The 13,069-nt window shown below is 39.4% G+C and overlaps 1 protein-coding gene across 4 annotated transcripts in view; it reads right to left on the bottom strand.

The window, feature by feature from the left end:
• The window catches only part of PFKFB1 (6-phosphofructo-2-kinase/fructose-2,6-biphosphatase 1), a 91,413-nt gene that overhangs the window by 76,404 nt on the left and 1,940 nt on the right, over window positions 1-13,069 (bottom strand). The window contains exon 1 of one of the 4 annotated variants that reach the window (XM_016137308.2): window positions 8,968-9,406. The exons of 2 other annotated variants lie outside the window; for them this stretch is intronic. In XM_016137308.2, the coding sequence (XP_015992794.1) occupies window positions 8,968-9,064 (97 nt within the window). In that variant the 5' untranslated portion in view covers window positions 9,065-9,406. Of the gene's footprint in view, window positions 1-8,967; window positions 9,407-13,069 lie in introns of those variants that run through there. One more of the 4 variants, XM_016137307.2, reaches the window with a different exon arrangement.

Here is a 13,069-nt window from a genome sequence, read left to right on the forward strand (position 1 = left end):
GAGAAATGAAAACATATGTCCACACAAAAACTTGTACAAGTATGTTCATGATAGCATTACTCATAATAGCACAAACTGGAAACAACCCAAATGTCCATCAATTCATGAATGGATAAATAAAATGTGGTATGTCTGTACAATGGAGTATTATTCAACTATAAACAAGAATAAAGTATCTATACATGCTACAACATGGATCAACCTTGAAAATATTATGCCGAATGAAGGAGCCAGAAACAAAAGGCAATGCACTGTTTGATTCCATTTATATGAAATGTCCAGAACAAGCAAATCTATAGAGACAATAAGTAGATTAGTGGTTGCTAGGGGGTGAGGGGTGAAGGGAATCTGGAATGATTGTAAAGGTTATGTGGTTTCTTTTTCATTCCCATTTTCATGAAATATCTTTTTCCAGCCCTTTACCTCTAGTCTGTGTGTGTCTTTCGATGTGATGCCTCTTGTAGGCAGCATATGTAAGGGTCTTGTTTTCTGATCACTTTGTAAGTCATATAAATATCTAATCACTATTTTGTATACTGAAAACTAATATAATATTGTATGTCAACCATAATTAAAAAGAATTGTTAAAAAAAGAATTGTCTTTGATGAGCTGTAAAAGTTACTAATGTTATTAATATGTTAAAAAAAGGTATGCAGTTTCTTTTGGGGTGATGAACATGTTCTGGAATTAGTGGTGATGGTACACAACCATGTGAATGCACTAAATACCACTAAGTTGTACATTTTAAAATGGTAGATTTTATGGTATGTTAATTAAATCTCTATTAAAAACAAAAATTTTAAGGTATATGAAATGATATACCAGGCAAATATTAAGCTAAATAAAACTAATCTATGTATATTAAGATTAGAAAAAAATTGATTACAGGAAAAAATGCCAATATATTAGATTACCAGAAATATTCTCTTACACACTAGTAAAATATTCAAGTCACCAGGAAGATATAGGAATTCTAAATTTGTAGCCATGCTTCAAAATTGATGTTGTTATAAGGAAACATTAACAAATTTTTAAAATCAATAAGCAGACAAAACCCCAGAAGAATATAGAGCATTTTAGCCAGAAAAACATGACTTAAGTATATACTAAACTGAATCCAACTGTAATAGGTACATATTTTTCAAGTGCTCATAGAACATTCACCAAAAATTTTCATATGTTGGTCTATAAAGCAAAATCTCAGTAGATTTTATGAACCGAAATCATAGTTTGTTCTCTGAAGAGACTTGAATCAAACTGGAAATGGCAAGGGAAATGATCTGTTAAAATGGAAGCTAGTCCTGGCCCAAGGGCTGGCACCATTACAGGAGGCCTCCTGCTGTGCCAGACTTAGCCCTTTAGTTGCCAGATGATAATTGGTAGGTCTCAGCAGTCTTGGAAAATGGACTGAGGTGATCAGGGCAACTGTGTAAGTGGTAAAGAGACTAAGAAATCCCAGAGCTGTGACTACTTTATAAATTTTCTGGAAATATTTTTCAAATTCATATGTCGATGCAATTGTGCATCTGTATAATATCAGCCCTGTTTAGTAGGCCAATTATAGCATAAGATGGTTATATTTAAAAAGAAGTCTGATAACTAACAAGCTGAGTATCTAACTCTAGAGATTAAAAAAGAAGAACAGAATAAATCTAAAGATAGTGAAACAGGATAAGAAAAATGGTTCAATAGAAAACAAAGACATAATAGAAGGAATCAGAAAGTCAAAAGTTAATTATTTTAAAAAATTTATCAAAGTGAACAACCTCTGGCAAGATTGGTCAAAAATAAATAAAAGAAGGCACAAAGAAACAATATCAGAACAAAAGATATAACTGTAAATGCAACAGATTTAAAAAACACAAAAATAAGAAATTTATGCAAATACATTTAAAAAGTGATGTGAAATAGAAAAAATTTCTAGATAACATAACTTAATAAAACTGACAAATAGAAATAGCAAACTGGAGTGATTCAATAATTATTTAAAAGACTGTATCAGTTAAAATATTTCTTATGAAGATGATGTCAGGCCCTGATATTTTTACCTGAAGTTGTGCCAAATATTTAAAGAGCAAATAGTTCCTTGCACAACCTCTGTCAGAAAATATTATAATGAAAAGAACTAGTTCCCACTTCATTTTATGACACCAAAACAGAAAAACATGAGAATGGAAAAATTACAGGCCAATCTCTTTCATGAATAAAATGTCAAATTTCTAAACAAAATATTAATAAACTAAATCCAAGTAGTTTTTGTTTACCCTAGGACTGCAAGATTAGTTCAATGCAATAAAAAAATTCTAATGTAATATACATTAACAGATCAAAATATACAATCAACATATCATCTCAGTGGATACAGAAAGTACCTTTAATAAAACTCAGGGGTCTGGTCAAGAGGGCGTAGACAGTAAACTCTGTGCTCACCTCCTCTCCCGACCACACCAAAATTATAATGAAACTACAGAAAAACCATCACTGGGATTCAACTGAGGTCTGGCTGAACAGAAGTCCTATAGCTGGGAACATACATAAGAGGTCACCTCCAGGCTGGTAGGAGGGGAGGAAATGTGAAATGGCCTGGTCCCACAACCATGGGTAATGGTCGAGAATCAGGAGGGTTATCTTGGCTGCAGAGCTCTCTCACCCACAGAGGAGCAAGGCGTCCCCAGCCCAGGGTTCTAGTGCTGGGAAGAGCAGCCAGCAGAGATTGTGGCTGAGTGAGACGGAGGGCCACTGGAGTAGCAGATGCTCCTCTTAAAGGGCCTGTGTGAACTTAATCGGTGGTAGACTCATTTGTTCTGATCTCCAGTGGTGGGCAGCTGCTCGAAGAGCGACAGGAACACAAGGGGAGGAACTGAGTTGTCTGGCTTCATGGCAAAGGCTGGCGGGGTGGTTTTCACCTGAACAAAAGTGCTGGCAGTATCCATTGTTCCTTTGTTGAGCTCTAACCCCCTCCTAGCGTGCAGACTCAGGCAGCCACCATATCTGCATCATCTCCAACTTGTTTAACACAGGTTGCTCTGCCCACTTCTCTCAACTTGTAGGTCCACCTAAGTTGCCTCCAGTGGTTTATTCTATACATTTGGCCTGTCTTGGCTCATTTTGTGGACTTTCCTAAAATCTCCCAAAAGCTCACAAAACTCAAAGCAGCAGCATCTTGTCTTGGCATGCCATGTACTTCTTGCTGAGCAACCCCAAGTATGGTACTAGCAGAAGCTAGTCTTGATTCGTGGCTTGGCCTCTTGAGGCACCTACAAGCTGAGCACGGGTGGTAGCCATCTGAGAATTGCTTGGAGGCTCTTACCAGTTGGCCCTGGAAGTGACCAGGCTGTGGCTAAACTTGGTCTGCAGCTGGGACCCTCCCAGGTGGGCCGAAACACCTGGTGGCTTGTTTTGACCAGCACCAGAGCCGGAGGACTACCCAGAACTGTATCTGAGAAGGACACACTTGAAGGGCAGAATGGGCAGGCATGAGAGCCCTGCTAAAGTGAATCCTGCTCTGTAGGGTCAGCTGCTCACTGGCCAAACCATATAAGCAATCAGCTCAAGAGTCAATCCCTCCCATCAACATGCAAACAGTAACCAAGTCTAAACTACAACAGGAGGGCACATACAACTCATACAAAAGACACACCTTGAGTGCCTTGCTCAAGAGACCAGGGAAGACTGTGCTATTGGGCCCCACAGGACACCTACTACATAAAGACACTCTTCTAAGACTGGGAGACTTAGGAGCCCTACCTAATACATAGAAACAAACACAGAGAGACAGCCAAAATGGGGAGACAAAGAAAGAAACATGTCCTACAGGAAAAGAACTCAACAAAATGGAGATAAGCAATATGCCAGATGTAGAGTTCAAAACACTGGTTATAAAGATGCTCAATGAACTTAGCAGAGGAGTAGATGAACTCAGTGAGAACTTTAACAAAGTGACAGAAAACATAAAAATGGAGATAGAAAATGTAAAAGGGAACCAGTGAGAAATGAAGAATACAATATCTGAGATGAAGAGTACAACAGAGGGAATCAACAGATTGGATGAAGCAGAGGGTCAAATAAGCAATTTAAAGCAGCAGTCTCCAACCTTTTTGGCACCAGGGACCGGTGCTCCTATGAGAATCTAATGCCTGATGGTCTGAGGTGGAGCTGAGGTAGTGATGCTAGCGCTGGGAGCAGCTGCACATACAAAAGTAGTTTCGCTCACTGACCCACCACTCACCTCCTGCTGTGCAGCCTGGTTCCTAACGGGCCATAGGCTGCTACCAGTCTGCAGGCTGCGGGTTCGGGACCCCTGATTTAGAGGATGGGGTAACAAAGGACACTCAATCATAACAGCAACAAGAAAAAAGAATAAAAAAAATATGAGGATAGTTTAAGGGGTCTCTGGGACAACATCAACTGTACCAACATTCACATCGCAGGGATACCAGAAGGAGAAGATAGACAGCATGGAATTTAAATTCTATTTCAAGAAATAATAACAAAAACGTCCCTAACCGAGCAAAGGAAATATACATATAGGCTCAGGAAGCACTGAGAGTCCCAAACAAGATGAATCCAAAGAGGTCCACACCAAGACACATCATAATTAAAATGCCAAAGATTAAGGACAAAAAGAACATCTTAAAAATAGCAAGAGAAAATCAATTAGTTACCTACAAGGGAGCTCCCATGAGACTATCAGCTGATTTCTCAACAGAAATTTTGCAGGCCCAAAGGGACTGGCAGAAAATATACAAAGTGATGAAAAGCAAGGCTACTACAAAGACTACTCTACCAAGCAAAGCTATTGCTCAGAATCAAAAAACAGATAAAGAGCTTGCCAGACAAAAAAAAAAAGAAAAAGCTAAAGGAGTTCATCACCATCACACCAGTACTATAAGAAATGTTGGAGGGACTTCTTTAAGAAGAAAAAAAATATGTATCAAAAATATAAATGATAAAATAGCAAAAACTACATACTTAGCAACAAGTATTTGAAATGAAAAAAAAATTAAATGCTCCGATCAAAAGGTAGGGTGGCTGAATGGATAAGAAAATAAGACCCTTACGTATGCTGTGTACAATTAACTCACTTCAGAGCAAAAGACACATACAGACCAAAAGTAAAGGGATGGGAAAAGATATTTCATGAAAATTGAAATGAAAAATAAAAAGCTGATAGTAATACTTATGCCAGACAAAGTAGACTTTAATAAAAAGGCTATAACAAGAGACAAAGAAAGGGACATGTGCATTCATGTGTTCATTGCAGCATTATTTACAATAGCCAAAACATGGAGGCAATCCGGGTATCCATCAATTGATGAATGGCTAAAGAGAAGGTGGTACATATATACAATGAAATATTACTCAGCCATTAAATAAATAAATAAATAAATAAATAAATAAATAAATAAAATCTTTGTATCTGTAACATGGATGGACATGAGGGTATTGTGCTAAGTGGAGTAAGTCAGATAGAGGAATGCCATATGATTTTACTTATACGTGGAATCTAAAGAACACAATAAAACAGAAACAAACTTATAGATACAGAGAACATTTTGAGGGTTACAAGGTGGGAGGGCAGTTGAGGGCGGTGGGTGAAAAAGAGGGAAGAGATTACGAATTACAAATTGGTAGTTACAAAGTCGAAAAATAGGGATGGAACATATAGCATAGGGAATGCAGTCAATAATATTTTAATAACTATGTATGGTGTCAGATGGGTACTAGATTTATTCGTGAGTTTTAGAGATGTCTAACCATTATGTTGTACACCTGAAATTAATATTGTATGACAACTATAATTGAAAAATAAAAATATTCTTTTAAGAAAAAGAGACTATGAAATACAAATAATCTAAGATTACATCTATTGATTGTTAAAGTTAACTGAAATGGAACAGGATCTCTAAATGCCCATATTGTGCAGGTTTGAATGATACACATGCTAGATGTTTGCTTTTTATACTGATAATAAATTAGGACAAATTCAATGTGGAAAATAAATAAAATAATATTGAGCATCTACTCATTTAAAAATAATCCTATTGACAAATTAAGAATAAAGGGATCTTCCTTAACCTGTTAAATGGTATCTACAAAAAGAAAAAAAAAACTACAGCAAACTTACTCAATGGTAAAATTTTAAAAACATTCCCTTTAAAATTAGGATCAACATAAGATTGCACGCTATTAACATTTCTAGTCAACACTGCACTGAAAATGGTGTGTGTGTGTGTGTGTGTGTGTATTAAAGCAGTGTAGTGATATATGAAAAAGGGACTTAAGAAAGGAAGATGAGAAGGGAAAAAAAGACAACTATTACTTACAAATTATCCAAATTAATAAGTTGATCAGTTTTGTTAGTTACAAATGCAATACACAGAAACCCAATTACATTTGTATGCATTAGCAATAAATTGCTATAAAATGTAATTTTCTAAGAGTATCATTTACAATAGCAATAAAATAAGCAAAAGCATTTCTTACAATGATGTGCAAGTCATTTTAAATTACAAAATTTCCCTCAAATAACATAAAAAAATGTGTAATAGATGGAGAGGCATACCATGTTTACAGAACTCAATATTGCAAAGACATTAACTCTCCTCAAATTGATCTACAGATCAAACATAATTCCAATCAAAATCCTAAAAGTTGTGTGTGTGTGTGTGTGTGTAACTTGATAAGCTTATTACAAAATTTGTGGGGACAAAACTTCATTTAATTTAATAGAATTTCATAACCAAAAACGAGAAACTACCTAAATGCTCATGAACAGTAAGATGGAAAAATAAACTGTGGGATATTAAAAAAATGTAACATTATACAGCAAGGAGAATAAACAAGCTACACTTACATGCAATAATAATATAGATGGTGATCAAAACATAAAGGTGAGAAAAACAAGTCACAGATGAACATACACAGGTGTTCAAGTACTTTACAAACATTAACACATTTAATCCTCAGAACGACCTCATTAAGTGATTGTGTGCCTCCCATTCCTCACCATCCCCTTTGGGACCAGGTATGTCTTCTAGAGAGGATGCTCCAAACAAAAAATAATTCAGACATTTCTGGGGTAAATAGCCTGGCATCTCCAGGAAAAAAGGTGAGGCACACATTGCCCGAGGCAGGAAGAGGAAACTGCTATCTAAGTTTATTGCACTTGTGATCTGTCATAATTCAATCAATCCTAATGAGTCTTATGCATACAGAGCCCCATGCTTGCCTATGGTAAGCGGTAGAGTGGAAGCAGCATAGAATGACCATTTACTGAGCACCTGCTCTGTGCCATGCTGTGGGCCTGATGCTGGGGATGTGATGGACAAAAAGACCACACATTCACCTTCTTGTTTAAATAATGATAACTAATATTTATTGAGTGTTTACTATGAACTAGAAACTCTTAAGCATTTTATATGCTTTAGCTCTCTAATCATCACAACAGCTCTATTACTAACTTATTTTTACAGCTGAGGAAATGGAAACACAAAGAAATTAAGAGATTTGTCTAAGGTCATAGAGGCAGGAGCTGGGACTCAAACCTAGGTAGTCTGAATCCAGAACCTCTGAATCACTGAATCACTCCAACAATGTAGGGGTGGAGTAGATACTAAACCTTTTTTACAGCTCAGGAAAGAGCAGCTCAGAACTAAAGTGAGCACATATTTATTTTGTACCCTTTATGTGACAGAGACTATATTAGGTGATTTATGTATGTTATTTCTCCAACCTGAAAGATGAAGTTCCCAGGTATGCAGAGTGGGTTGTCTGTTTGACAGCTAAACCCAACAGCCCCATGGAAAGGATCAAGAGTGGCTGGGTGGGTGAGGGTAGGATGTAATTCTGTCTCATCCAGGTTCCTTTCCAGACGAGTAAGAAAAACTGCTGGTGGAAAAGAGGAATAAGGAGAACAGGAGGCTGGGATTTTTTCCACTCTTCCTCTTCTTCCATTCACACTTTACATCCTACATACTATATTTAACATCCTACATCTTCCTGGATCCTCTAAGCAACTACCTTTCTCCCTACTAGCCCAGACCCTGGACCTCCTCTATCATTAGCATAGTAGAAGCTTGGTCAACTGGTCCTTGAGATGTCTGAGTCCTACAGTCCACAGCTGTCTTATCTCCACCCACCTTATGGATCCTCAGGCCATAATAGTTGGGCTGGAAGCACCTTGGTCCACAACTGTCCTGTTATCTATGGGAAATGGCATACTACAGTTAAATACACACACACACACACACGCACGCACACGCACACACATGGAGATTTTGTTTGCTTCTCTTTGACTTTTCTCTTTCTTAAATTTTCAAAGTGAACATTATACCAACAGGCTGTTCCTGAGAAGACTAGGTGTCTTCTCCCTCTCTCTGGAGAAAGCAGCAAAATTGTCGACATGTGCCAAGAAGGCAATGCAGGAGATAGGACACCAAGCCTTTCCCAACCCAGTCAGATATAGACTTATTAGAAGAGGCTTGAGAAAGGGGAGGAGGAAAACTGACCAATGACATGGTACTGCTGTGTACCCAGCACCTGTCCCCTGAGAAATGATTCCAGGAACCATCGCCTTATTTTACCCGAGCACTATAAGACAGGAAAAATTTTCAGAAACTTCATTGAGGTCACCAAAATGAAACATTCTAGGCTAAGCGCTGAACGTTTCCAAACTATGAATGTCAAATTTCAAACAAGAAGCATTCCAAATAAGCTCTGGATAAAGAAAAGTTCCTAGTCAAAAATCCCTGATTAAATGGTCTTTTACCCAAACATCTTTTTTTTCTTTTTCTCTATCTTTTCTGACAATAGCCTTCCTGTTATTCTACAGCTAATTTACAGAGCTGCTCATCTATTCCAACTTTCAGGTTGGGGTGGGGATAGATGAGGGGTCATGTCCTTTGTTCTTTTATACCCACTTTACCACCACCACCTTGAAGCCCATGAAAGCAAACCCCACTTACAGCCCCTCCTCTGTTGCATCCTGCTGCTGCCGCTGCTGTGTGGAATCCAGATCTTCTGCAACCTGGTTTGGGTGAGCTCTCCCATCTCTCGAGACATCTTAGGTGTCACAGCTAATGACGCCACTGTCTACAAAGTACCAGACCTCACTTCCTGTCTTGCTGTTTCTTTTGTTGCTGTGGCACATCAGTAGGTGGAGAGAGTTGTGAGAGGGAGGTGCACTGGGCTTCTGAGCCCTCTGGCAGCCTGCCCCCAGCTTTCTCTTCTCTTCCCTAGTCCTTGCCTGCCTCTGTTCCTGTGTGTACCAATGGGGGCTTAGATGCAGAGAGTGAGAGGTTGGGCAGAGGTCAGTAAAGGCCTCTGAACTCCAAGAGCTGTGTACATAGGAGATAAGTTCCTTCCAGCAAGGAAAGCAGCCAGCAAGACAGCCTCTGTCTGGCCAGTCACTTTCCTCCAATGAAGACAGGACTAGTAGAATATGCAAATAAAAGACCAAAGATCATGTGCTTACATCCCGTGTGGGGTGGGGAGGCAAAGATGTTGGAGGGAGGTCTCAGCAGCTTTTACAGCTTTGGAATAAAATAACAGGCCCAGGTACAATGTCAAGTATCAACCCAGAAACAGAGATCTGCATCAGAAATTCAAGGTTCCAAAGTACAAACACACAAAGTCCATACTGAAAAAATGCATTGTTTTGATCTAGCAATCAAAGGCCTGCATTGGAGATGGAAGAAGGTTCACTGCCTTGCTGCCCCACATTCCCCCACAAAATGGCATTGAAACCCTTGTCTTCCCCTGAATTTTGCTGCTATTCCTATGGCATGCCCTCTCCCTCCTAAAATATGCTGCTGGGGCACTCTTGGAGAGATGGGCACTATTTGATCATATTTCTGCTCTCTCCAGTCAAGGCTAAATAAATCAGAGTAAACCTGACACCTATGGGAAGAAAAATGAACACAGCCTTTGTTGGGGGAGAGATGGTAAGCACTGCTCACATGGTTGCCAGCTGCCATCAGGTGCCCTAGGGAGAAAGGAGTTGCGACCTGATGCAGAAACTGGCTAAAATTCCTCAGGTCAGGCCGTGGGGATGAAGGTTTAGGGCAAAGGCTGCAGCAGGTGGAGTGTGGGAAGCAGGGAGAAATGGCTTCAAAGTACAACACTACATCCAAATGTATCCACTTTACTCTCCCTCACTCCCTGGTTGTGTTGAGGTTTTTGTGTGTAGAACTCATCTAATGGCAGGCTTACCTGGAAGATGTCCAAGAGTGCTCTTACTTCATTGTTTTGCAACCTTCCCACCCCCTGATGCACCTCCGGTGATTGGCTATGAGGAAGCTCAACTTTCTTCCACTGAGCTGGGCCACATAGGGGTAATCTCTTGGGGATAGAAATCTCCAATCCCTGCCCTCCAATGCTCCCAGCTCCACTTTGCCTTTTAAGAAGTTCCCTAAAATACATTCTCAGTGTCCTAGTCTACACAAGGGTTAGATTCCCTCCAGTTGTTGTGTATAAATCATACCAAACTTTCAACACATTTCAGAGGCTGCCCATGTAAATGAATTTACTGAGGCAGTGGATAACAATGGTTAAAAGCAACGGGCTCTTGGAACCATACTACCTTCTGCCCTTTGTTATGAGACCTTGCGCAGAAGACTTAATTTCTCAGTGCCTCAGTTTTTTCATCTGGTAAGAGTACCTACCCCCTTAGGGTTGTTGAAGATTCAACATATTAATACATATAAAGCAACCTGGGAAATGCTCAATATATATCACATAACACTGTGAAGTAAATGATCAAGCACCTTTTTTGGCTAATCTGCAACTTCTAATATAATGCTGAGCATACAGAAAACACTCAGTAAATAAAACTTACGATATTATGACAAAGGATTGATATTTATAATAAAGACCTCCTGCCAATCAACTAGAAAAATGAATTCACTTTTACATTTTGGGTTTTTTTAAACACAAGCCTGCTAAAAATCATTACATTCAATCTTCTCAGGTGAGAAAATGGAGGCCTAGAGAGAGAAAGTATTTTCCTAACGTCCTGCAGCAAATAAGTCACCAAGTCAGGAGTAGAACACTGGGGACCTGATTTATAACAGTCCAGGGCTTTTGTTGGATTAACTGATCAATCTAGCTTGATTTAAGAATGTGGTCATCTAGATTAGCTTAGAACCTTGAGTTTCAGAACTAGACTTTGAAAGGTCTCTCTTAATCCTTATAAGTCTCTTAATATGTATCACTCTGCTAATGCTAATAATCTTAATGCTTTATGTGTATGTTTTTCATGGCCCACAAAGCAACAAGTCATTCCTTATCTTGGTTGCTCCTTACAAACATCCTCACTAGCCTCACAGAGAAACTGAGGCCTAGGAAGGGGAAGTGGCTTGTTCAAGGTAATTGAACCAGTCACATGAACCCTCTTCTATGTTTATAATTTTTCCTCATGATCCTGCCAAGAGGCAGAAAGATAATTTTAGCAGCAGGAAACCTGAGATAGGAGGCTAGCGAGCTTTTGACAAGGTCCGAAAGGGTAAACCTAGGGTCCAGGCTTAAAAATCCAACTTTAAACTATCTGGAATTAGCTATTTTTTCCTTTTTACTACTGTTGTCAATTCTGGTCCCAGAAGCAGTACTAAACAAGACTTATAGCAAGGCCTCAGCCTGGCTCTTGTCAATCGAACCCCAAACTGCCTCTCCAGTCATGTCTCTCTTTTGTCCCCAATGCTTTAACTGCACTGGCTGACTCAAAACAAACTGTGTACTTTTTATTTTTTTTTGTATCTGGGCCTTTCTCAGCTTAAGAATGCCTTCTACTCACTTCCAGTCTCAACAAAATATGACTCACTCTTCAACACCTGGTTCAAAGTTCAGCTCATCTGGGAAGCTTTCCTATATCTTCAGGACAGGCTTTGTCTTTGGTTCTCATATTGCCTATATGCTTCTGACTATCTGAGCAAGTATTTATCTGTGTTTTGTTGGTCTACTTCCCTAATAGACTGTGAGCTCCTTGAGAATGGGGACTGGATCTGTTTTTTTGTGATCTGTGTTTCCAGTGTCCAGCTAAGGTCGTGGCACAGAGGAGACAGCTGAGTGTTTGTACAATCTACATCTCTTTGCCCTAGATGAAATGAACATGTGGACAAATAATCCCCATTCAACAAGGTAAGTGTTATACGGAGAGCTATGCAAGGCCCTGGATGGAGGAACTAACTTGGCATGAAGGTAGAAGCTGGCATCCAGAAAGTTTCACAACTTTGAATGGGGCAGGACAGAATAAACAAAAGAATGAAGTCCTCTCTGAAAGGGTCCAATTAACTGTTAAAAGTAAAATGGTTTACTCAGTATTAGAGACTCACTCAAGAGCCGAGAGCCACAAATTCTACAATGGGTTTAACTCTAGGGAGGGAAAGCATACAGTATACCATCCTCCCAAAGTATGAGGTATGTGGAGGAATCCCATTAAAAGGGGTATTGATAGGACTGATGGGTAACAAAATCACTAATGGGATCTCCCTATCAGTAATTCTTGGGAGTGTGTGGGTGTGAATGCATATGTGGGGGATCAGGGTGTGGAGGGGAGATTGGCCACATCCTTATAGGTCAGGTGCCTTTATATAAGTATCAGGTCTTTTGTGGCAGCAGGCTAGGATCTACTTCCTTCTTAGCTACTGCTTTAGCCGACCATACCCCTACTATTTTCAGCCCCATGTCTAGGACCCAAGGCTCACTGCATTCTAGTCCTAGGAGTGGCTCTTCACAGACTTTAGTTACTCAAGGAGAAGGGCTGGAGGTTTGTGGGTGGTACTGCCTGTGAAGGCTACAGAAAAATCAGGATCACTAATCTCAGAAAGAGCACAGATTTACTAAAATATCTCAAAAGAGCTCTGGTTCCTGTCCTCCCACTCCTCTTCACCTTGAGACAACCCTCTGAAGGAAGCGGGCTAAAAACATCAATTTTCATTTTTAGTGAGTAGGCTATTAAAGCCCAGAGAAGCTAAAAACCTTGTTCAAGATGCCATAGCAAACCAGCCCTACCTTATATATCAGGAGGAGGTAAGAGATATAATCTCTATAATCCAGTAAATTAAAACCTCA

This window comes from Rousettus aegyptiacus, unplaced genomic scaffold (assembly GCF_014176215.1).
Source record: "Rousettus aegyptiacus isolate mRouAeg1 unplaced genomic scaffold, mRouAeg1.p scaffold_m13_p_9, whole genome shotgun sequence".
NCBI lineage: Eukaryota > Metazoa > Chordata > Mammalia > Chiroptera > Pteropodidae > Rousettus > Rousettus aegyptiacus.